The 25,155-nt window shown below is 39.2% G+C and overlaps 1 protein-coding gene across 2 annotated transcripts in view; it reads left to right on the top strand.

The window, feature by feature from the left end:
• The window catches only part of LOC117302373 (multiple epidermal growth factor-like domains protein 6), a 59,832-nt gene that overhangs the window by 1,359 nt on the left and 33,318 nt on the right, over positions 1-25,155 (top strand). For both annotated transcript variants that reach the window (XM_033786299.1, XM_033786297.1), the window contains exons 2-3: positions 21,635-21,757; positions 23,819-23,941. In XM_033786299.1, coding sequence (XP_033642190.1) covers positions 21,635-21,757; positions 23,819-23,941 — 246 coding nt within the window. The remainder of the gene's footprint in view (positions 1-21,634; positions 21,758-23,818; positions 23,942-25,155) is intronic.

The raw sequence follows: 25,155 nt of genomic DNA, 5'->3' as shown, positions 1-25,155 counted from the left end.
CGGGATAGATAAATGTCCTGCATGAACGCATCAAATCATAATTATGAGCTGGCATAGTTTTCAAAACCAATACGGATGATATTGAGTGGTCATAGCATGGTCGTACTGAAGCAGGGTTGACTGTACATTGTAGATGCATTATTGCAGGCTGCCATATTTTAGTGGTCAAATCAAAGGCTTTTTCAACTTTCCAAGTTGTATTTAAAAACTATTACATGAAGCTGCTCACAATTGCCCTGTTGTTGTGTTTCATGGTTAAGGGGTTGTAGCTGTTATAATTGCCAATCCAAATACGTTTTTTGATAGAGTGCCACTCACTTTCTTGGAAATTAAATTATTTGACTTTCACGCAGAGCGTTGTGGTTGGATATTGAAGTACCTTTATTATTTCTAAATAAAAACCTCCTGCCCCCCCCCCATCGAGTTAAAAACCTGCTGAAGATGTTATGATAACACCTACTATGCCAATTAAAGTTGTCTACCACAACATTTAACAACTTCTTGGAAACTTGGTTTTTTAAAAGGAGTTAATCCCCTGTTTGTGTACTCTGTACTAATAATAATAATAACGGGAAGTTAGTCTGCAGCCATTGATGAGGGTGATTGGAAGTCACTACTTTGGCTCAGTTGGTCTAGTGCTGTTTATAAATAGAACTGAGTGGTCGTGAACATCCCTTGACTGCTTGAACCAATGCTTTAACATACCTTGATGCATACTGTGTACATGTACACATGAGCCACCCCTTTCACACTAGTGTATTCCCCGGGGGCAACCATGGGGAATAATGGCCAGCCCTTCCACACTAGGATCACTTCAAGCCACTGGACACTATTGGTAATTGTCTTCTCACTTGGTGTATCTCAACATACGCATAAAATAACAAACCTGTGAAAATTTAACCTAAATTGGTCGACGAAGTTGCAAGATAACAGTGAAAGAAAAAAACACCCTTGTCACCAATGTTGTGGTAATATGAGATGACAGTTTTGGGAAATCGTATCAGTAATGGGAACAGTTTTATCGCTTGGAAAGAAATACCTGGTGTTTGTGAAACTCTAAGTTTAATGGGGAGTAGGAACAAGTTACCAGTAAACAAAATATGTGGGTATTGACCCCTCTGAAGGGGAGCTAAGCCTAGCTGGGATCCAACCACCAATATCAACAAACGGTTAGGGCTCAACCAGAAGCCTTTCGGGGTATTAAACTGCAGAGAAATGAGCCAGAAAATAACAGGTGAATGACCAGAAAGGTTGGTCAGATTTGATTTGCCCTTTTTTTTTTTGACACAACCAAGCATGGCCGGGGAGCCAGCCCAAGAAATTTTTGACAGGCCCCAAAAACCTGGCAGGTAAAAATCGCTCAGTGATGTGTAATAATTGGCGATACAAATAGGTGTGTCCAATAGTTGAGTTTTTGTTTGGGAAATTTTGTTTTTTTTCTTTCTTCCCCTTTGTTGAGAGCGAGAGAAAGAGAGAGGTTTGGGGGCTTGTTTCGAGATGGCATTCGTTTGAACCAGTTAGGCACGTAATTGAGCGTAAGCTTGTAACAAAAATTGCGACAATGACGTACATGCTTGACAAGCGGTCAAACCACAGAAACGCTGTGCTGTCGATCATTTTGAAGTAGAAAAAAAAAATCAAATTCAAAATTCCAGACAAGGTCATGGCCTTGACAAAGCTCTGCTTCTAATGTACGAAAAAACATGACTGATATTACAGTGGGACTTTTTTTAAGGGTAGGTCTAATTAAAGCCTACATGTAGTAAAAGGTATAAAATACCCTTGAACTTTTTTCTTTTTTTTTGGGGGGGGGGGGATGATTTGCCTTTGTTAATCGGCTGTAGACTTAAAGGGTTCAGGATTTTCAATTGAAATTTGGGGGACAAAATCTTGCCATTGTATTAAGAAAAAGAAAAAAAAATTCCTATAGGTGTTGAGTTTGTTTTCTTCATTTTTATACTTTACCAAATACATACATATGGAAGAGTTCAACCATAACTAATGACTTCTTTTTAAGAGAAAGAGCCGAGAGATGTAGCTTTTTCAGGAATTAATTTTTTGAATTCAAAGTGTGGGGTTTATTCTGAGGGGAACTCTGTGTGGGAGCTTTTTCTACCAATTGTCATTATTTTCAATGCTTGGGAAGCGTTTAGATTTTTGTTTTTAGAAAGGAATCAAATTTTGTTTTTCAGTTTGAGTACACACTGAAGTCCCAAATCTTATTCCCGTCTTTTGTTTTGCAGTCCTCTTGTAAAAAAATAATTCCTTTTTTTAAAGAGGTCTTTTAGCAATAACCAGCAATAACCACCAATCGTGTTACTTATAATGAGAGTTGCTCTCTACATTTCCTAGCCTAGGAATGCAGATAATCTCAGGCCTGCGCCAAGGCATTTTCTCCTTGGTAAAGGTAAAGGGCCCCCCTACTGTATGTTAATTTCTACTGGAGCATTTCAAGGGCACCAAGGCAATGACCACGGGCATGGAGGCAATCACCATCGTTGCCTCCATGAAGTATCAAGCCTGTAATCCGTTTCGTTCAAACTAACTACCCAAATAATAATAATACAAAACACTGTGTATTGTTAGCCTCAAGGGGGAAATGAGTCAATCCGATCATGTTCCTGCCACAAGCCATCCTGAAGATTGGTCAGGAATCATGTTGAATTTCATGCCATCAGACATGCCAATCAGGGGAGGGAGCTTTAGACAATGCGTTAAAGACGTTCGTTGCTGAGTCATCCGTTGGAGCTATATTAAGCACCTTACTGTCCATGATTCCCACCCTGTGTTGAATTCATATGGTAGAGGTTAACTCAGTATCATTATAACAAGGGATTGCCTTTAAGGTTTCCAGTGAAAAGCCACAGCCCTTTTGTGCCCTTCACCCCTCTTTGAAGGTAGGCACCAATTCATGTTCTGCCGCTATAATAATATTTGATGATAGAAATCACTATAAATTTACAGTTATAGTTATGGTTAATTATCACAATAACAATTGGGGAGGGGGCGCTGTTCACATCTGCAAACTTTATTTTAATCACCTTTAAAACTCTATACTGTAGGCTGACTTGGTGGCTCTGGCTTCCTTTGTTGCTTAGGACAGCTATAGCCAGAGCCACAAGTTTGGAATCAGCCAAAAAGATTTATATTGACCTAGACATAGCCACTTGAAAAAAAAACTTCATGCTATTATTCATTTTTTGTAAAGCTTAATTGCAACTAGTTCCCTTTTTTTTTTTTTAGTTACATGTAAGTGTGAATGTTTAACTACAGTTCAGTCAGTTAATCTGTTTGTATTTAAAATATATGTACCCATAACTACAAAAGGGTTGGTCATAAACCAGCCTTTTCTACTCCACGAGATTGTCCCGCTGAGACGTGAATTTAGTCATAACTTTCCCCTCAAGCTGCGCCGCTCAGAAATGAAAAGAAAAGGGGAAAAAATGAAATGGAAATGTTCCTTCCGACAGTTCTATGCCCTGAAGTAATTCTTCACCTTGATTGTAAAATCAAAAACGAAACCCTTCAACAAAACCGGTAACCTCTTACTCCGGCAAATAAATCAATTTGATATTTTTCAGGTCCCTAAAAAAATGTGCCAACCTTAAATAAAAGGCAAACACCGCTTGAGCAAGGGTAGAAAAAAAATTCTCACCCGGGGGCTTCAATTATGTCATCTTGGCTTAATAATACCCTTGATGGGGAATTGTGCATGACTTTATAATCAGTTTTTGCTACTTTCTTTGTGTGGTTCGCGCCCCGAGCGTTTGTGGAGCTTTAACAAGGTGGTGAGGCCAGGACTCTGTAGGATTGAAGTTTTTCATTTTTGTCCGATTGCGGCTGGCCCTAGATCTACCTCAGAGATATGGGCGCACAAGTCTTCGTGGAGACCTCTTGAATAAAATTGTTTCCTTTTGTGTCCCAGGGTTATTATTTGGGGTTTTTTTTTGTGGAGAGGGGGAATACAAAAATTCAGGCTTGTGTCTGGGTTGGACAATCAAAATTCCTTGTCACCTCCCTTAATCCTTAATAGGAATTGAATTAAGTATCGGATAATCACTCTTCACAATAGCGATTAAAATGCCTTTTTTTGTAGTAATCCCCAATTTGACATTGTGAACTTGTATAGTGAAATAATTGTTTTGTAACTATCCATATTTTAGATTCATCTACAAAAAATACGCCATCTCCGATACGTACAAATTCATTTACAATTTTGAGGGATTTGAGATCTGGGGCAGATATTGTAGGTCCTTTTGCTTTTTGTATTCTGCCCTATATACGTGGAAGAGAAAGTGCAGTACCCACGAGTACACACTGGTGTTTTTCAATAAGCTTTCTCTGAAATGTCAGCTTATTAAAAAAATACTTCACCTTTAAAGCCAGTGGACACTATTGGTAATTGTCAAAGACCAGTCTTCTTACTTGCTGTATCTCAACATATGCATAAAATAACAAACCTGTGAAAATTTGAGCTCGATTGTTCGTCGGAGTTGCGAGATAACTATGAAAGAAAAAAATCACCCTTGTCACGCGAAGTTGTGTGCTTTCAGATGCTTGATTTCGAGACCTCAAATTCTAAACTTGAGGTCTCGAAATCAAATTCATGGAAAATTACTTCTTTCTCGAAAACTACTCCACTTCAGAGGGTGCTGTTTGTCACAATGTTTTGTACCACCAACCTCTCCCCATTACTCGTTACAAAGTAAGGTTTTATGCTAATAATTATTTTGAATAATTACCAATAGTGTCCACTGCCTTTAAAGAAACGTTACAGAATTGGTAAGAAACAAAAATCGTGAAGATCATAGATTTACATAAGACTTACATGGTCTAATGATGATGATAGTAGAAAACATTCCTTGAAATATTTCTGTCTGAAATGTCATATTTTATGAGAAATAGATAGTCTAACTTCGCGTTTGGAGTTAAAATTTGTAATCGGTTGTTCACTATTCTCTCGTGACCCAGACGGCCGATCGATTTCAAACTTCTACAGGTTTGTCAGTTTATGTATATGGTGGATTACATAAAGTGCTTACACTGCCAGCAACTGTTTTGTTAGCAAAAAAATGTTTTTGTAATGTTCCTTTAAATGTATTTTTCTCAAAACATGGAATGGAATTTCAGGCTGTGGGTGAAATCACCATTTCATGAAGACAGCAATTATTTTGTTTTCAATGAATAATATTTTTAGTTGCACAGAGATCTTGCTGCACCAGTTGAATGACACCAGGGGATGGGAACTAACTATTACGAATTTGTCAAGGATGTTTTCAACTTTTTAAAACTATCACAAAACTCCAACCAATGAGTGAGACAAAACGAGAACACTCCTTCCGTGTTAACGACAGAGATAGATTTTTCATAACGTCATAAACAATTCAGTCATCGTATTAACCTGGAACTACGGTGCTTCGGTTCTTGCCTAATTGTTTGGGAAACAAGGTCTCAGCGCACCTTGATAAACAGGTAAAAGCCATTCTCTCACAGATCTTGAAACTGAAGGTTTTGGTAATTTTTGAAAAACATATCCTCGGGGAGTGATTCACACGAAGGCAAGAAAACAAAATTTCCTTTTTAATTTTTCTTTTTTTATTAAGAGGATTTCTTCTAGTCTTATTATTAAGTTCCTTCCTGATGGTTTAATTAAGGCAAGGAATGGACTATCCACTTTGTCCACCATTCAGTGAATCCCAATCTCAATAAGGCAAATTCGTTAAATGTCTTTTCCCTCTCGGATTCCTCAAGCCGGACGTTTAAGATTGCAATTGACACTACATCTGCCACTAGCCACTTCACATTCACACATACATTCAACAACTCATGATCTCTAATAGATAGAGGTTGCTCGTCAAACGAGGGGGGACACCACAGAATAGAGAAAAAGAGGGAACGCTGTTGTCATGATTTTTGAAGGCACGGTAAACACAGGATGTTCATAACAAGCATCCTGCAGCACCAAAACCCACTTACGTGGTGACAACAACCAAGTTAGGAGTTGTTTTTTTCACTCTATTTAATAAGTTTAAACCCATGTGATGGGATTCTTGTTGTTTCCTGTTTCTCTGTATGATTCAGTTATAAAAGGGCAAGGGCACAAAGGCTATGTCATGGAGGCAATCGCCTTTGATGCCTCCGTTAAGTATCAGGCCTGCACAGTCCTGTTTGTCTGTAACACTCTGTTGCCCAAGACGAGGAGGCTCACTCTAGGCCCGCCTGATACTTACAACATAACAGTCAACTACTAAGTAGCCCAGTCCCTTAACAAGTTAACCCATCACTGATCAACCTGTTAACTTTCCACTGATTATGGGGCGTCTCTGATCGGAGTATCACATGAGATGACTTTGGGTTGGGATTCCGCTGCAAACTCTCAACCTCCTGTTTACCGTATTTTTCCCCTGTATCGTGCAGACGCGACCATATGGCAGCCACCAAGATTATACCCAAGGACGATTTTTTGGCAAGCAATTTTAACCGAGTCTGACAGTTTGATTGAGTAGGAACATGAATATCTTCCCCTTTCCCCCTTTTTTTCCCCTTCAAGCAAAAATAACCTGCCCTGGGAAGGAATATACTGTATATATCACGCTCTGGTGGTTGAAGGAACCTTCCTGTGATGTTCGTCTGATGAGAGTGCTTTTCTTGGTGACTGTTTTATCTCTTGTTTACCCTAAACTCCTTATGACTGTTTTGTTTGTAAACATCGTGTAAGATCCTCACATAAATCACAATTATGCATGTAAACCCTTACTCTCAACAATGTTTCACTGTCTGGTCTCTCCTCAATCTAACAAAATCCAACGCCCTTTAGTCACTCAACACAAACTGTTTGACTCTGATTATGGTGGTATGCCTGATCCCATGTAAAGCTCAATCAGTTTACTAGTTCGGTCCTCAGTCCAACATCATACAGTAAACTCGGCACCCAAACTGTTGGGACTCTGTTTATGGCGGTATGCCTGATCCCATGTAAAGCAGTATCATTTTGAGCAGTTGGCCTACTCCGTCCAACACCATTTACTTACTACATATACATACACAAATTGTTGGACTCTGATTATGGTGGTAACTTTCGATTTATATAGCGCCTAATAACTAACACTTAATTCTCTAAGTGCTTTACATTAGTGCCCTGGTCATAGGGCCAATAACATCCCTTTTTTAATGTTTCTCAGCTCCCTTGGGAGTATACAACCTGGGCAACAGTTTATATCGCTCCAAAGGCTTTTTCATTCACAATATCAACCTCTACCCTCGCAGGTACCCATTTATACCCCTGGGTGAAGAGAAGCAATTATAGTAAAGTATCTTGCTCAAGGACACAAGTGTCACGACCGGGATTCGAACCCACACTCCGGTGAAAACGCACCAGAACTTGAATTCGATGCTCTTAACCACTCGGCCATGACACTCTACAAAAAGCATAACAAGTTAACGCCGGGGGGGAAAAAAAATAAGAAAAAAAAATAACCCTTTCATCGGTGAATTGATAATCAAACATTATCAAACATTTCCTCTTCGCTACTCCCCAGCTGTAAATCTTCTTGATAATTTGTTTTTAATTAGAACCATAAACTCGGTTCTTTGAGTCGGTTGCGATGCTGTTTAAAGTATCCCCTTGAGTAATTGACATTTTCCTGATCACTGTGTTCCAACTGAGATGACCCATATTAAAATAACCTTCGCGTTGAAAGAGAAATGTCATTGAAATACAGGAAATGATTAAGGCATTGATGGCAACGATTTGTGCCACTCAAAAGTTGTGTCATTCCAGCCCCCCCCCCCCTTTCCAATTCCCTGCTACCTTTAAACACCATCATATTTAACGCAGGGTGTACTTTTGGTAAATACCCCGCAAGTTAATGACCCATAAAAACTAAATTGGTAAAGAACACCGTAAGAGGTGATGATGTTTATAAAAGAGTGTGAGAAACAACCCACTTTTAAAATAATTTAGTCTTATAGTGAGCAAATTTTCACCCAAATAGTTCTCAGGCATCTAAAAGCACACAATTCTATGCAACAGGTGTTTTTTTCTTTTTTCTCTTTCAATATTTTCTTGCCACGTTGATAACCAATTGAGTCTAAATTTTCACAGGTTTGTTATTTTAAGCGTACATTGTATGTTTGGATACACCATGGATACACCATGTGCGGATACTGTTCTTTGACAATCACTACGAGTATATCCTGCCTTTAAAGGTTCTATTGACAGTCTGCTGTGTTGATGAGGCTCCATGCCAAAACCAGACACTTCCTGTCAAAACGTAAAACACAAAACTGGGTACTCATCAAGCACAATACGCCTTAAAGGTTCCATTGACGGTCTGAGGCCCCATGCCAAAGACAGACACTTCCTGTCAAAACACAAAACTAGGTATATTTTCTCATCATATACCTTCGTAGCCTTTAAAGGTTCCATCGACAGTCTGAGACTCCATGGCAAAAATCAGTCACTGTCAAAACACAAACCTTTTTTTCTCTTTCTCATCATACACCATATCCAGTGACCATGATCCAGTGGTTAGGTGACTTGCATGACTTGCATGACTTGCATCCACAAGGTTGTGGGTTCAAATCCCATCAAACTAACCACTGATTTCACACTTACTAGAATAAGTAGTCTGTCAAGTTACTGAATCACAGTTTATTGATTTGTGCAATTCACAATCATAGATGGTAGTAATGGTATGAGATAGATTAACTGTTGCCCGCTTGGTCAGCTTGATCGTCTAAACAATCAGCGAACAAACAAACATAATAGTAAAACTTTGAATACATTCTTGGTAATTGAAGAAGGATCAATGCCTTAAAACGCCTCTTTCCTAACCTCACCACTCCCCCACCCCCAATCTTAAAGATGACAAGGCTACCTCTTAAACTTCATAAACATTCACTTCATGTGCACTGACTTGTCGTAATCCGTTAAGTGCGGGCAGAGTGGTCGACTTGTCAATGTCATCCAGACATGCACATGAGACATCTGGACAATTGTGTTCGGAAACAAAGACATTGAAAGCGAAGCTTTATATATTCTGGTGATGACATTGGATCAATAGATTATGGATTGTTGGAGAATGTTTTAGTTTTGGGTGGGTGTGTAGTTTCCCTGGAAGCACGAGTTCTGTGGACTCTGATTGTGGTGATATGCCTGATCCCATTTGAAGAAAGCATGACAAGTTTATATTATACTACGGCAGGCCGTAGTTCAATGGAATCAAACAAGACATTGAGATTGAGTTTAAGCAAAACCAGAACCAGGGCGAGAGTGCTCTCATCTTGGAGGCAATATGACAGACCCGGCCCTCCATAAGACATCTGGACAATAGCATTTAGATCGGAGACATTGACAGAGAAGATGCAGTTCAGCGATTACTTGGATCAAAAGATTATGTAGTTTCTTTGGGGGATTGTTGGGGAATGCTCTAAGTTTAGGATGGTGTGTGGTTTCCTAGAAGCTAAAAGGTCTGTGCCAGAAGAGTTTATGTGTTAAAAGCCAAGATGTATTCATCATGGGGATGGGCAGCTGACAGTTGTATTCTTGAGGAAACTGTAGATGCAACTCCCCCCCCCCCCCCCCCAAAGTAGAGCGTTGGTTTCCGTTACATTTACTCACATTGCATGAAATATAGGATCATCCGTCATGTTTTCATATTCCACCCTTGACTTGTGCCGCCCAAAACTGATAAAATTACTCAAAATGTACATGTATTTAGGAGAGGTGGAGTAATATGAAAACTGAATCGTAACAAATAAGTACTCAAAAAAGTACACATTTTATTGTTACTTTTATGTATGCACTTATTCAAGCATTTGATTTCTCAGGATTTGTCCTAATTTAGGATTTTCTCAGAATCTCCTCGAGCCTTCAGATGTTCTAAAGAAGTAAAGTTAGTCACTGGAAAGTAACAAAGAAATAGTCCAAAACATGTATTTTTGTCTTCTTTGTGATGTCATAGAGTCTAGACGTGCGGGAACCCAAGCAGGCCCACTTTCAGGAATTATCACATTTTGCTTAAACATACTGACAACCACCGCATTGAAGTTTAAAAGAACTTGACGAGAAAGTCACCAAGAAGCTCTTGCACCACAACCTCATCATTCTCTCAACCAAATGACACCATTTTTGAAACTCAGAGTCGATGCGTCGACACGTAGTAGTTTCTGACTTATCAGGCAAGAGCCCTGTACTGGTCATTAGTCAAACACACCTGTATGTATACAAATAATACATACCTGGATTCTGAAGAACTTAAATCCATCCACAAACAACACTCCAACGAGAAAGTCTTGTATCTTCTGCTCGTACCCCTCTTGAAGAATAAGGGATATAAAGAAAGAAGAGTATGGGTTGAGGTTACTCAAAAGTCAGCATTCTAACCTCTTGTTCTGAAGGCAAAACACGAGTGGAGTGCATACACAAGATTGTGAAACACACAAGTTGTGCAACATGTGAATCTGGCCACTGAAGGAGTGCCAGAGGAAACTCTGACTTACCGGAATAACGAAAACAAATTGTATAAAAAGCAGTCCGCTTCTTTCTTATGTCACAATATATTATAATGTTATAAAGTGTTATAAAAAAGTACTATAGGTTTACGTTTATATAACTGGTTGAAGAGAAGCATGCTATGTTTGAATAGAAAGCACAATGACTAGGAATCGAACCCCACACTTTTTGAGTTAATAATACAGACTTCAGTCTCTGTTATGGGTTTGTTCAGTACCATGTGACTGATCTTTGCTGTTAAGGATCTCTTATCTAGGTCACTCCATCAAACAGTCCTACAGATTTGTATTTATACAACTGGTTGAAGTGAAGCAAGTTATGGTTAAAAGCACAATGACTAGTATTGAACCCACACTTTTTGAGTTGATATTATAGACTCCACTCTCTGTTGTGGGTTACTATTGTTCAGTACCATTGAGTTACTGATCTTGGAAGTAAAGGATCTCTTCTTGAAGGCACCCAATGGATTGGAAAGATCACCTTAATTTGTATTATCGATGTTAACCATGTGTCACCTCGGGACTTTTACCTACCCGACGGAGAAATAAGAAATTAACTTGTTTTCTTAAACAGCAGTCAAAGAGGACAATCGTCAAGGGATGTATCAGTTTTCTTATTTAATCTAAAAGACTAATTTGAGATCAAAAACTGCAGGAAACTAGTAATAACTTCAGGGCAAAATAGTTTCTTCTCTGCAAAAAAAAAAGAAAAGTACAAGTAAGTTGAAACTCTGTAAAGACAACGGCCACGACGGAATATGAGAGACCCTTGGTGTATGGTGTCATTTCAATCAGTTGTTATGCCAGCATTAGGTGTCAATGGTTTTGAACAGCCAGCACGCCCGGCCAGTGGAGCCTGGAGATATTTTTGTGGGTTTTTCTTTTATGTGACCGGGGCATAGTTTCTGTCAATATTGAATCGAGAGCAGGGAAGGGTTGAAAAAAAAATATATATATTTTTTTTAAAGATTTATAACGGAGTAGTAGCAAGCCCTCCTGGGTCTAAAAGGATCTCAAATAGTCAAAGAGGTATTTCTTGTGTTTTTCCCAGAACTTCTTTATGCTGTGGATTTAATTGGCAGACTTATAATGTTAGACACCATTAATAATAGTCATAACCGCAGTTTCAGTGTTATTCATGCTGCAGACAAATAGGCCTGCGGTACACAGTGATATTGACTGTTTTACTGCTTAAAGCCATTGGACCCTTTCGGTAAACAGTGTTGTCCAAGACCCACACTTTGTGTACCACAACTTCTATATCAAATGACAAACCTGTGAAAATTTAGGCTCAATCGGTCATCGGAGTCGGGAGAAAACAACGGAAAAACCCACCCTTGTTTCCGCGCATTTCGCCGTGTCATGACATGTGTTAAAAATAAATCCGTAATTCTCGTTAACGAGAATTTATATTGTTTTGCTGTTTTCTCAAAAAGTAAAGCATTTCATGGAATAATATTTCAAGAGAAGTCTTTCACCATTGCCTTCTGTAAACCGTGTAAGTTATTTGTAAATCTGTGATTTTTTATTTTTTTTTCTGAACCGAAAGGGTCCAATGCCTTTAATACCAAACCACATTCTTAACAGAAAATTCTATCAGTGACACCCCTCCCATTATGTCCACGCTGGACGAATAATCCATAATTGCAATACACAATCTGAAAAAAAAAACGTATCTGACAGTAAGTTTCTCAGGTTCTATAAACTGATACATTTACTGGAGATGATTCTCAAAATGCTTCGAAAGCTGTTGCACCAAGTATGTTTTTTTATTGCCATTAATTTTAAGAGTGACTTCTAAACGTAAACCTTTCCTTTATGGTTTATGCTTCTTAAACTTTTAGGAGCATAAACCCTCGTTCAAAACACTCAACATGAGGTTTATTTGTTGAGCAAAAAAAATAAATCAAAAATAATGAGCGGTTTTAGGTGTCTGCGGTCGCGAAACCAAGGGGTCGTAATTAGTGGAAAGCCAAGCAACAAACGCTTAAAGCAACAAACAGGTCTTGTTTTTTGTGACGCAAGACGGCAACTATTTATACTTTTAGAGAGAACACTTCCCTGTTGCCACAATAAATGTGGTTGAAATCAATCCAAGAACTTGAGGGTAACGGAAATATCATTGAGAAAACTTTGGAACTCAGCTGAATGTTTACTTTGTACTTTTTTTTTTATTGAGAAGGGTGATGGTTTCTGTTTTGAAAACAAAAAACCACAGACTTCTTGTTTTATAAGAGCATGTTACACCCCATTATACGTGGTCTTGGTAAAGTTTGATTAAGACCTGGTTTGAGCTACTTATTCTATAAACTCAAACCCTTTGCGGTACCTACACTTTAAAGAGCAGGGTCTGAAAACACCCTAAAGGGGTTACTACTCCCCCCATCACGTTCCACCCTGGGTTGCTCTCTGGAGGTCAAGGGGGGACCAACACCAATGTGACTGTTGTGACTCAACGTCATCTTGGCCATAACCGCCAAGGATGAACAACAAACACATTGCTGTCCTTCTCTGAGTCCACAGACCACTCAAGACCAATGTGACAACAGCTTGGGCAGATAAAGTTACAAGAGTTATTGGTTCGGAAGATTATAAAGTCGCCCCAGTGGTGCTTTTTTTGGTTGTGGTGGTGGGTGGGTGTTCGCTTATGGATGGGGGAATACTAGCACTATAAAAACATAATGCAAGTTCCCCCAAAACAAGTTAAAAGCCAATCTCAGTAAGGAACTGCGAGAAGAAAACATTTCAGATGAAAATAACTTGAGGGATTTTAAGGTAGGAATTGAGGCTCCTCTTTAACCAATGGGATGGAGGGAATTATGTACCAGGCAGGGAGTTCCAAAGAGATGCAATATTTGGAATAAAGCTGTCAGCATGACTTTTTGTTCTGCAACTCAGCAGAGCATGAGTGTATGGGGTGAGAAGAAGCAGAAACAAGCTTGGTTTCTTAACATGGAGTGTTTTGACCAAGTTTGGAGTTTTGGGGTTAAAGCGCTTACACAAGTCAAAAATCTCCTCAGCTTCCAGGATTTGTGGATTTGTCCAGGAAGCTATTTCGGAACCCAATTCATTTCACTTAATACTTTGTCTTAATGTAATCATGCTTCAGTAATGCACCTCCTCCAGCCTGGCACCACTTGCTTCACCTTTGACCTTTCCTCTTCATTCATGTGAGGTTTGGTATTTGGAGGGACTGTCAACGTCTTGAGTGGTTTGGGGTGGACCTCTTGCCCCTTGTCCAGGCCTGGTGTGTGTTCCGTTGATGGTTGTCAACATCTCTCCCTTCTCATTTTAAGACTTAATGCAGCTGAAGACGCTGTGTTAAACATTGTTCACGGCGTGCAAATTTGTCACCAAATCATACAGTAAACTCTGATACTGGGATGATTCCTAAATGTTTGGTCCAAACTCACAAAAGTCCTGTGAGAGAAGAATTAATCAGTGGTCAGAGCTGTCAAAGTTTTTGTTGGACTCTGGTTTTGTTGTGGTTGTTACCTTATGTGGAGTGAAGTATTCAGGGATGAATAGAATTTCTTAGTGAAAGAAGAATTAATCAGTGGTCAGAGAGATGTTGAGTGTTTTGGTAGGTCTAAGGTTTTGTTGTGATTGCTTCATACTGTCCTTATGTGGGTTGCCAGTATTCAGTGAGGAGTAGAATTCTTTTGTGAGAGAAGAATTAATCAGTGGTCAGAGAGTTCTCACATGGAGAGTTCTCACATAGGACTCAGCATGGAGGTAGTTATGGTTGTTTCATATACTGTCCTTTTTCTGGGTTGCCAGTATTCAGTGAGGAGTAGAATTTCTTTGTGAGAGAAAAATTAATCAGTGGTCAGAGATGTCAAAGTATTGGTTTTGTTGTGGTTGTGTCCTTATGTGGGTTGCATTATTCAGTGAGGAATCTCACTGGAATGTGAAATGCTGAAAGGGGGAAGACAACAACACCTCATGGGTATCATAGTGTCCCTTAAAAGCTTTTACATATAGTATGTTCTACTTGTGAAGAACCGGTCTCTTTTGTGAAGATGCGTGTAAGGATTGCGAGTTACTCATACACTATTCATATGGAGGTGTTTTGTTTAGAGTTCCCTTCTTCTTCAAGGTGTGTGGGAAGAAAGACAAGAATTTTATCAGGAGGGGGAAGAGGAAAGGTCGAAGGTACGTGTAGCAGATGTTAGGTCCAGAGGTTATGCCCGTGTTACTCAACCACACATTGACCATTGCAGGGGTGACCATTCTTGATCAGTCACAATGGTCATCCTCCCCTGTGCTTTTTTTGGTCACTTGCGCAACCCCTGTGGTCAGAATGTTAGGACAAAGTTTTGACCAACCTTGTTGTCATCAGTCCTTGATTCAGAGTTAAAAGACTGTCCCAAGAGACCCCTGACCCCATGAGTCATTACTTGATTATGCAGAAGATGGATTTAAAGAAAGTGATGTAATGGTTGTCAGGAAGGGGGGGAAGATGCATCTGCACTCACTTTCTTCGCTGTGAAACAAATGTGTTTCATGATTCATCTTAAGAACTTGCACTATCCTCTCAAGAAGAGTGAGAGATATGAGATAAAGATGTATTGATGAGTGCTGAAACGTGTCCTTGTTTCATTTCAATTATGGACCTTAGTGAAACAGCTGACAGACCAGTGAAATGACAAGCTAATTATTCCTGCTGGCCAGTTACTAAAAGAGTTATAGGGCAAATCCTGATATGTTTTTTTTGGCTGGTAATCTGTTTCTGCTTAGCCCAATCGGTGCTTAGCAGCTTTGTGAAATTAAGACCACTGCTGTCTCATTCTTGAGTTATGTCTTGCTTCCTATATGTTTTGGCTGGTAATCTATTTCTGCTTAGCAAATTCTTTGCTGTGCTTAGCAGCTTTGTGAACTTAGGCCCTCTATTGTCATTCTTGATTTCATGCCTTGCTTCCTACGTGTTCTGTTTGGTTGGGATGGGATGTGGGTGATGCCATAGCTAAGTGATGAATATCATGTTATGAAAACATCTCCTAAGTCATCCCCATTTCAAGACTCTGGCTTTTTATTCCAGGCAAACCCTGTTGAATACACCTTCATAGTGGTAGGCAGCTCTGCAAAAAAGGCAGCAACCACACAAAATGCATACAGAGGAATTCCTGCATGTTATAGTCCTCATTATTAGCCAGAAAGTTAACAATTACCCAACACTCTATTTGACAAACACAGAGAGGGACCTGTTTTTTGTGGATTGTAATTCCCTGGCAGGAGGAGCAGTGGCCTGAGGTGCTCCCCACCGTCCTCAAAAGAAAACCAAAAAAGAAAACTGGTACACACACAGGACTCACGACTCCATACAAATAAAAACCTGTATTGAGTTCCCCACGCTGTAAAGAACACCATCACAAAAGACAGTCAAAATTGGCTGAGGGTTCCTCTACCTGTGGATGTTACGTGTCTGTTTTCTTCTCAAGGAATCTGAGTTTGATAAGAGTGAGCGAGAAACCGGGGGTGGAAATTGGCAGGAGGGATTGTGGTGTGGTGTCAGCGTGATTTTCACTAACAATAAGAAGTCGGGTTTTAATGTGTTATTTACAGGGTCGTTATGATGGATGACTAATTACTGCGATGATTGTACTGGGTGGGAGTTTTTATACAGCAGGGGGCAGTGATAAAAATAAAGAGTATTTGGCACCTGAGTCATGAATGGTTGAGTGAAAGCATGGAGAAATAGACTGGAGCTGGGTGCAAAATGGAATCAATAAAGAGTCGGAATTTCAAGAGTCTGATTAGGCTAAGTTAAAATAAATATGTGTTTAGCGTTCTTATTCGCTTTCTGTCGGGGGGGATTTTATTTGTGTTTTTACCAATTGAAAATAAGATTTTAAAAGTTTCTTGTCTTTGTCCGTTTCCTTTTTTATATCCATTTCCTTTTGTCAGTCAACGGCTCTGAGAAAATGTTATAGAAAAAGACCGACTTTTCTTTTTCCCTTTTTAGAAACAAAAATGGCAATCAAATCAAGGGCATTTGGTTCTTCAAAATACTATCTCTCAACTGTTATATTTATACTTCCGACAGAAATGCTTCTCTGGAAGATTTGTTTCGGTACAACCCTATGTCAGCTTGAAACACTCCAGTTTTGCATTTATAATCTATTTTTTGTATAATTCTTTGTCTTGGAAATCCTGAACTTAAACCATTTCCTCTTTCCCAATCCCCCAACCCCTCACCAGGTACCAATCAGTCAACAGGGAAGGTCCTAACTGAAGGTTGACCTGCCAATAGAAATCTTGGTCCTAATTGATAAGAAATGGATGGAGTCTGCTATTTGTCCCAGTGGTCAGTGGATACTTCCTCCTGTCCACACCTCTTCAAGGTGTCCTTCAAAGTCTTGGTGCAAGACATTTTTGTTGAGCTGGTAAAACCATAGAGAAAGGACAACTCTATGGTAAAACCCAAGACTGTACATACTCACACAAGTGTGTAGGGCCATAGAGAAAGTCCTTCCTCTATGGTAGGGCCTATATGCCTGCAACCATACACCTGCTACAGTGCTATTGTCCCTACTTTGTTTATTCTAATTTTTGGCAACAGCTCACATTATTAGTTTTGTACACGTTTTCCAACTGTGGACTATTCCCAAATCGAGGACCTTATTGCCCCCTTTTGTTATACGTCCCCGGTTTGAATGTGTTTACCTATTAAACGCTACAAACATCATGACTATTTTCCACCTATAGATGAGTATTCCTAAAAATCCTAAACATAGGATTCAAACTGCCTGTATATTATATCCACTGGGGTTGTCTCACCAGTCTAGTGCTAAGACATCTGTTCTAGCATTGCAAAGGTTGGAGGGTTCGAATCCCACCCGAGTGATTTGCCTGTTTTTTTTATATTTTACATGATAACAGAACTTTGTGTAAAGTATTAAGGGTTAAAACAACTTAAATTTAATTCATGTAAAACTTGCATCAGGGGACTCCGTTGTTAGACAAACTCTGAATTCTCAGTTCTTCCCAAAGCCCTGTTGATTGATAAACAGTGAGAGCATGGAGGTAGAAATAGTACTTCCTTGGTGAGAGCGGTGAGAGGTACAAGGATGGTCCCTACACCTTGAGTGTCTACACAATGCCAAGACTACAGGTAGACCAGGAGGAAACAGGATACCAGTGATTGTTTCCAGATGCCTCCGGTATTTATTAGAGAGGCCCTAGGGTCCACTTGAGCTAAGAGGGGCTTTTGTGGCGGCCTTGTCTGGAATACTCCAAGTAATGTACTAAGGTGTCAATTTATGAGTCTTGGCCTGTGTTTTCAATGTTGGAAAATGTGCTGGTGGACAGAGTTGTGGAATTGAAATGGTATAAATTTTGCAGTTAACTGTCGGGATTATCCTTGATCTGAGAGGTGTTTGGTGTGGACAAATTACCTTTGTTTCATTAAAGGGACACTATGCCTTGGATCAGTGCCTTGGACCGGGCGAGTTGGTCCATGAAAATCATTTGAAATCGTTTGTTTAAAAATGCATATATGGTTTGGAAGATGTTTTAAAAGTAGAATACAATGATCCACACAGATTTGCCTTGAAATTACACGGTTTTCCTTTACGCCGTGAAATAACATGGCACGCCAATTTGTGGAGTCAAGTTTTTGACTCCATAAAATGGCTGATCGTGTTAGTTCTCGAAGTAAAAGGAAAACCATGCAATTTTTAGGCATATTTTGTGTGGATCATTCTACTTTTAAATTGGCTTTCTAACCATATCGATTTCATAACAAACGGTTTGAAACGCTTTTCATGGACCAACCTGACCGATCCAAGGCAACGTGTCCCTTTATTGATTGTCTGGTTATAGTTAGTGAGCCTTCTGGTTATAGATTCTCTCCATGGATTGGCTGGAATGATTTAAATCTCAAAGAGGCAGAAGGGAATTGGCTACACCAATATTATGTTGTTATTACTTTCCATTACTTTCCATTTGGAAACTCACTGACACTTCACAGGTTGTACCCTTTTAAAGCCATTGGACCCTTTCGGTACAGAAAGAAAACAAAAAGTTCACAGATTTACAAATAATTTACAGGGTTAACAGAAGGTAATGGTGAAAGACTTCTCTTGAAATATTAGTCCATGAAATGCTTTACTTTTTGAGAAAACGGTAAAACAATATAAATTCTCGTTAGCGAGTATTAGGGATTTGTTATAAACACATGTCATGACACGGCGAAACGCGCGAAAACAGGAGTGGGTTTTCCCCGTTATTTTCTCCCGACTCCGATGTCTGATTGAGCCTAAATTTCCACAGGATTGTTATTTTATATATAAGTTGTGATACATGAAGTGTGGGACTTGGACAATACTGTTTACCGAAAGGGTCCAATGTCTTTAAAGGGTTATGATACCTTTTGTAGATCACAAGTTTTGGGCCATGACCTGAATCCCTACTCACTGTGAATGAAGATGTATGTGATATAATATAATCTACAGTACCTCTAGAAATGTCAGCATCATTAGTCGTCAACTTTTTGAGAAAAAGTGACAATTACAGAATAATGTTTTTAGGAGATTCGCATAAATTCGTTGTACATTCTAAAATATTGTCTGTCTCATTGAGACAAAACCTTTTTTTGTTTGTAAAAAGGCAAATTTATTTTTTTATTTTTTATGAACTGCATGTCAAGACCGTTCAAAAACTACGACGAGAACTTTGTTTTGACATCCTTCTTTTTTTCTCTTCTCTAAAAAACCACAATCCATTTCTGTCTTTCAATGTTTATCCACACACATCCAGAGCTATATTTATCCTTGAAAATCCCTGACTTCTTGAAGGAGGTCTTAAGACTTCTTTTGTCTCTTTATACCTACCCCGCCCCCCCTTTCATTGCACAACATCATACACTGGGATCTTAATTCCTAAGTCCAAGATCGTGTCAAGTATTGACTTAAACGATCCCCTCGGCGGCCGATTGCACCTGCTGGTAGGGAAGAGAGGCAAAACAAGGGAGTCACTTCTGGAGCGGTTCTAACAAAACACTTATAGCTTTAAAGCCATGGTACGGTCCTGGTTTAAAAGGAGAGAAACCGAGACTGGAGCCTAGCATGTGGATTGGGTTTTCAGTTCCTACCTATAGTTGCCTGGGTTTTCAGTTCCTACCAGGGGCCAATTTCATAGAGCTGCTTAAGCAAAAAATTTGCTTAAGCATGAAAATAGCTCGCTTATTTTACACATGTTACTGGCCAAAATTTCATGCCATATACATTGCTTGTGACTTGTATTTAGCTGTTGTTTACTTAGCATAACAGGTGAGTGGAGTCTTGGCGGGAAATCTGATTTTACTAAGCAAGGATTTTTTTGCTTAAGCACAATTTTGTGCTTAAGCAGCTCTATGAAATTGGGCCCTGATGTTGCGTGGGTTTTCAGTCCCTACCTGATTGCGTGGGTTTTCAGTCCCTACCTGATTGCGTGGATTTTCCCCCCCATAGGGGTTTTTCCTCCCACATCTAAAACTGAACTTTTCTTCTTTCCTATTCCTCCAACGGTTATTGGCACTAATTGTAAAGTTGGATGTGTAGTCAAATAAATATAAATAAATAAATAAATAATAAATACATAGCAATTGGTAAGGAAAGATAACTTGTGAAAAGTATCTTGATATACATGATTGAATCAATAAAACCATTTAAGATATGCACTAAGGTTTCAGAAAAATGAAAGTTAATTTTCCCCCTCCCCCAAATAAAAGAAGAAGAAAAAAAAAATATATATATGTACTTTTTAAACCATGGAGGTAGAAAATAGAATGTTTTCTCTTCTAAGTTTGGGTTTTCGCTCACTCTCGCTTTAAGGAAGTCCTCTTAATAGTCCGAGGTGTCCATGTCACACATTTGATATCATCCTAAGTGCTACAGCACATCATTAACAAAACATTGACAAGTTTCTAAAGTATAAATGACTGCATGTGGTGGCTAAGAAAACAGGACATTCCAGTAAGAGTTTCTCTCATGGGATGGATGAATCAAGCCCTTACGCCTACCTCTCTCTACACCCCCCCCCCTCCGAAATGGTGTGATTTGTGGTGATGTTTCTTGCACAGTAATTTTGCTTGAGTAGGCCTTTCACCTACCTCTCTCTACAAATAGCATCCCATGGAAACCTGTGTTTGGATTTGAAAACCACCGTAGCAAATTATTCCGGATTATAGATTTGAAGTGCGTGTACTAACCAGCTCCAAATAATCCGTCCTAGTTACCCTGCCTACTTTCAACACTTACTTGTTGACAAAGGGATGATCACCAGCAACATGGGCTGACCACAGTCCCAAATCAAGAAGTCAACCGGAAGGTTTTCTCCTTTTGCTTTCTTTCAAACTCCTCGATCGGTGGTTTTTCGTTTTTATATAACAATGGAAAACAAATTGTGAATGGACGTTCCAATAGCAACAGCAATAATCCCTTAGTGAAATGAAACTACATGAAATAAATCTACCATGATTTGACTTTTGAATTCTATAGGGAAAGGCAACGAGGGTAAAGGATTTGTTTTTATTGGTTCACATTGTAATGTCAGGATTGTGAAGTTTGTGGAAAAGTCATGCAGGAATGAAATGATCGGCGCAGGAAAAGAAACTTGTTTGTTGATTTAGGAAATTCTGAATGTTTGTTTGAAAATGAAACCTCCATGGTAGAAATGACATCACAGAAATAGGGTAGTGTTTTGGGAATGTTCTTTTTAATGTTCGGTTTGCGGGTTTAAAAATAACCTTCCCTCTCTCCCGATCAAACCTTAACTTTTACAAAAGTTGCTGTAAATTTTATCTTAGGTCAAATCAAGAATATGTTGCTGCAAGCTGCATACCAAGCTAAATGACATATGGACCCAAACTCAAAGGGACCATTTGAATTTAGGTCCAATGCACTTGATCATAATTGTTTCTTTCCACCCAGGAGTACTAGTGAGATCTTGGATGGACTGGCATCCTGCCCATGGGGAATAGAAATACTCTCAGTTTTTTTTAAGGAAACCAGACATTTGGTGGGAGTGGCCGCTGGCTCATCACAGACTTTACTTTTTACTTTTACTTTGCAACAAATAAGACAATTAATTTGTTCTTAAATTTTGTTTTCTTCTTCTTTTGCTCTTTCTTATATAGATGTCAATGAGTGTATGTTCAACAATGGAGGATGTCAAGGTGATTGCTGTAACAGTATTGGAAGCTACTACTGCAGATGCTCACCTGGGTTTGAATTATCACATGATGGTGTTACGTGCATAGGTAAGTCTAGTTCAGAACCGCACATGCTCATTTGAAAGAAAAAACAAAAATTAATATTAATAATAAAAATGATAACAATAAGAGTAAAAAATTATATAGAGCCAAATCCATCGAAAGCACTGATGCTCCATGACTCTTTACAGAGAAACATTTAAAAACAAAATCCCTAAATAGATAAACAGGGAAAAAATAAGGTATATAAATGAGCTTAAAATCAGTTAAAGGCAGTGGACACTACTGGTAATTACTCAAAATAATCATTAGCATAAAACCTTACTTGGTAACGAGTAATGGGGAGCTGATGATAGTATAAAATATTATGAGAAACGGCTCCCTCTGAAGTAATGTAGTTTTCGAGAAAGAAGTAATTTTTTACGAATTTGATTTCGAGATCTCAGATTTAGAATTTCAGGTCTCGAAATCAAGCGTCTGAAAGCACACAACTTTTCTTGACAAGGGTGTTTTTTTTCTTTCATTATTATCTCGCAACTTCGATGACCGATTCACAGGTTTGTTATTTGAGGCATATGTTGAGATACACCTTGTGAGAAGACTAGTTTACCAATAGTCCCCAGTGTCTTTGATTTATGTTTTATAAGGAATGAATAAGTAACACCAACAAAAACCTGGCAAAATCGGGCAAAGTCTTTAGAAAAATATGTTTCTGTTAACAGAGCAGTTATTTAGTCAGCTGGTTTTATTTAAGTATATTTGCCGTTAACAGAACAAGAAATTAACTGTTCCAGTTTCATAATTAGAGTGATTGTTTCAAATCATATTAATATGTTTCATATTAATTTGCCAGACAGACATATTAAGGAACAGATTAGTAACACACATTTCAACAAGGCAAAACCAGACTTGGTGTATGGTTAAAATCGGTATGAAAATATGTAGTCTTTGAAAAAAAAAAATACATTTCTGTTACAGAGCAGTTATTTAGGCAGCTGTTTTTGGCTAAGGATATATAGAGCAATAGAGCAAGAAATTAACTGTTCCAGCCGTATATCCGATGTGTTCCCCCAAACAGTTGAAATGTGACAGCACTCAGATGGAAAAAGCGGATGAACAACTATTGAAAAACACAAAAGTGTTCATGTTTTACCCAAAACATGGAAATTATGTTTATCCTTTGTGTCGGGGAAGTCCCAGCATATTCCTGGGCGTTGCTGTAATCGTCTGCAATTCATGACATCCTTAGAACGTGCACTTTACAGGAACATTGTCACTGTTGTTTTTGTCGAACGTGTAACACATGAATGCCTGTCATTCAATTATGACAGGTGGGTTAAAAATAGATCGGAAAGTTTGTATCTGCCATGCCGGGGCAAAGCCAAGGGAAATGTTTTTACGTGACGCTGCGAAAAAAACACGGATTAGTTCCTTATTTTTCGGGGGGCAAGATTGAGTTCAGAAGTGTTTTGTTTTTGGAAATTTAGACGACCTATATTTAAGGGCTGGAATTTCAAGTGGCAACGTTGGAGACTATTTCAAGGCCAATAAGGATGGGCGGATGTCTGGGTCGTTCAAATCGGAAAATTAATAGTTTCCACCTTACAAGGAAATAAAAATGAAAACATGCACAGTAAAAGAAAAAAGTAACGAGAACACATTTCAGTATTTTGGCTAAGTCATGCTACATTGATCTAAGATGTAGGGTAAAAGGAAAGAGGGCCATGGTGAATAAAGATCTTGAGAAAAAATCCTACCCCAAGGCCTATCAGGACTCAAGCCCTTGTTTGCCTCCATGCCCCCTGGTCATTGCCTTGGTGCCCTTAAAATGTTCCAGTAGAAATTTACAATTTCCTCATAGGGTGCCCTTTACCAAAGAGAAAATGTCCTTGGTGCCCTTGCCCTTTCAAAGACGAAGCATACAGGCCTGAGGATTTTTCCCGATTTCAGGTTTCTCATATATAGCTTAAGGCTTCTTGAAAGGATTAAAGCAGTCACTAAAAAAGGAAGACAGAATTTGGCTATATAGCTATAAACCCATAAACCCAAATGAAAAGGTCGCCCTCTATTGCCCAACTTGATAACCATTTTTTCTGCACCTGTCCTCAGATATCAATGAATGCCGAATTCAGAACGCAGGATGCCGTGGCTCTTGTCTGAACACTGAGGGAAGTTTCACCTGTGAATGTCCAGTCGGTCAGAAACTACAATCTGATGGAAGAACCTGCATTGGTAAGCTGACCTTAACATCCCCCCACCCCCCCCCCCCCCCAAAAAAAAACCCTGAATGTTTTGCAGAAGTTGAGAACATTTCAACTGATGCGAATTATATGTTGCAAATTTCTGACGTTAAAACTCATAACGCATTCGCAGGATGGTTTTTGTACAGGGATTAGACATTTCAGACGTTATCTGAATTGAGACTTTTTATGTCTGCCTCGTGAACAAAAAAAAGCTGGCATATTCTCCATTTTGAACTAAATCCTTGCTGTTTTATCTACATCTGTTGTGGTTAGGATGCTGTTCCAGAAGTGCTCCTTTGAATCTACAATGTGTAACTCTAGGGGTTAGCAAAAGATGTGATCATTTCATACCTCCTAACACTCGGAGCATGGTTTCAGACATACAATGTCTCTCACCCCTGGTTGTATGACCAGGGGCCGATTTCACAAAGATCTAAGATTGATCGTAACTGCAAATCACTCGTAGTTGCTAAGTAAAGTGTGATGTCACAATACAAATCACTATGGTGATACTGAAAATTTGTCTTGCGATGAATTTAATGGCTTTGTGAAATTGTCCCCCGGGGTGGAGTTACACACAGACCATGGAGGCCATGACCACCGTTGCCCCTGGTCTTGGCCTTGATGCCCCTTCAAAAGGTATCCCATTGACTTTAAGATTTACCAATGGAAATGCTCTTTGCAAAATGGAAACGGCCTTGCCCTTTCAAAGATGAAATTCCAGGCCTGTATGACGTGGCCCACTTCGGTAAAAGAAAAGTAAGTTTTGGGTGAATAATTATTAGTTTAATTGGTATTCTACTGCACAGCGGAACCATTGGAGCGGATGTGGAACGTGCTCCCCGGCAGACAAGAAAGAAAAAACATACAGTGTCAGTCAATCCAAAGACGTCACAAACCTAGTTTACCCCGCCCTCATCGCCCTCCTACCCCCTCCCCAGAGAAATGAACGTGCCAAAAACTCCTTCTAGACTGGAGTGGTGAGGATAGTTACTGCATGGTGGATTTCCTCCATGGCCTCAGTGTGTATACATTATGCACATTCACGGTATTAAAATTTACATTACACACCAGGTAGGTTTTCCCTTTGCTGTCGGAAGGCACAAAACCTTGTTTGCACTGAAAGTGGGGTTGGAACGGGGGTGTAGGCTAGTATTTGGAAGCTTCGGGTATGATTTGCATTATTGTAGGGTCAACTGGAGA

The sequence above is a fragment of the Asterias rubens genome, chromosome 18, assembly GCF_902459465.1.
Source record: "Asterias rubens chromosome 18, eAstRub1.3, whole genome shotgun sequence".
Taxonomy (NCBI): domain Eukaryota; kingdom Metazoa; phylum Echinodermata; class Asteroidea; order Forcipulatida; family Asteriidae; genus Asterias; species Asterias rubens.
This window is presented reverse-complemented; position numbering and strand designations above follow the sequence as displayed.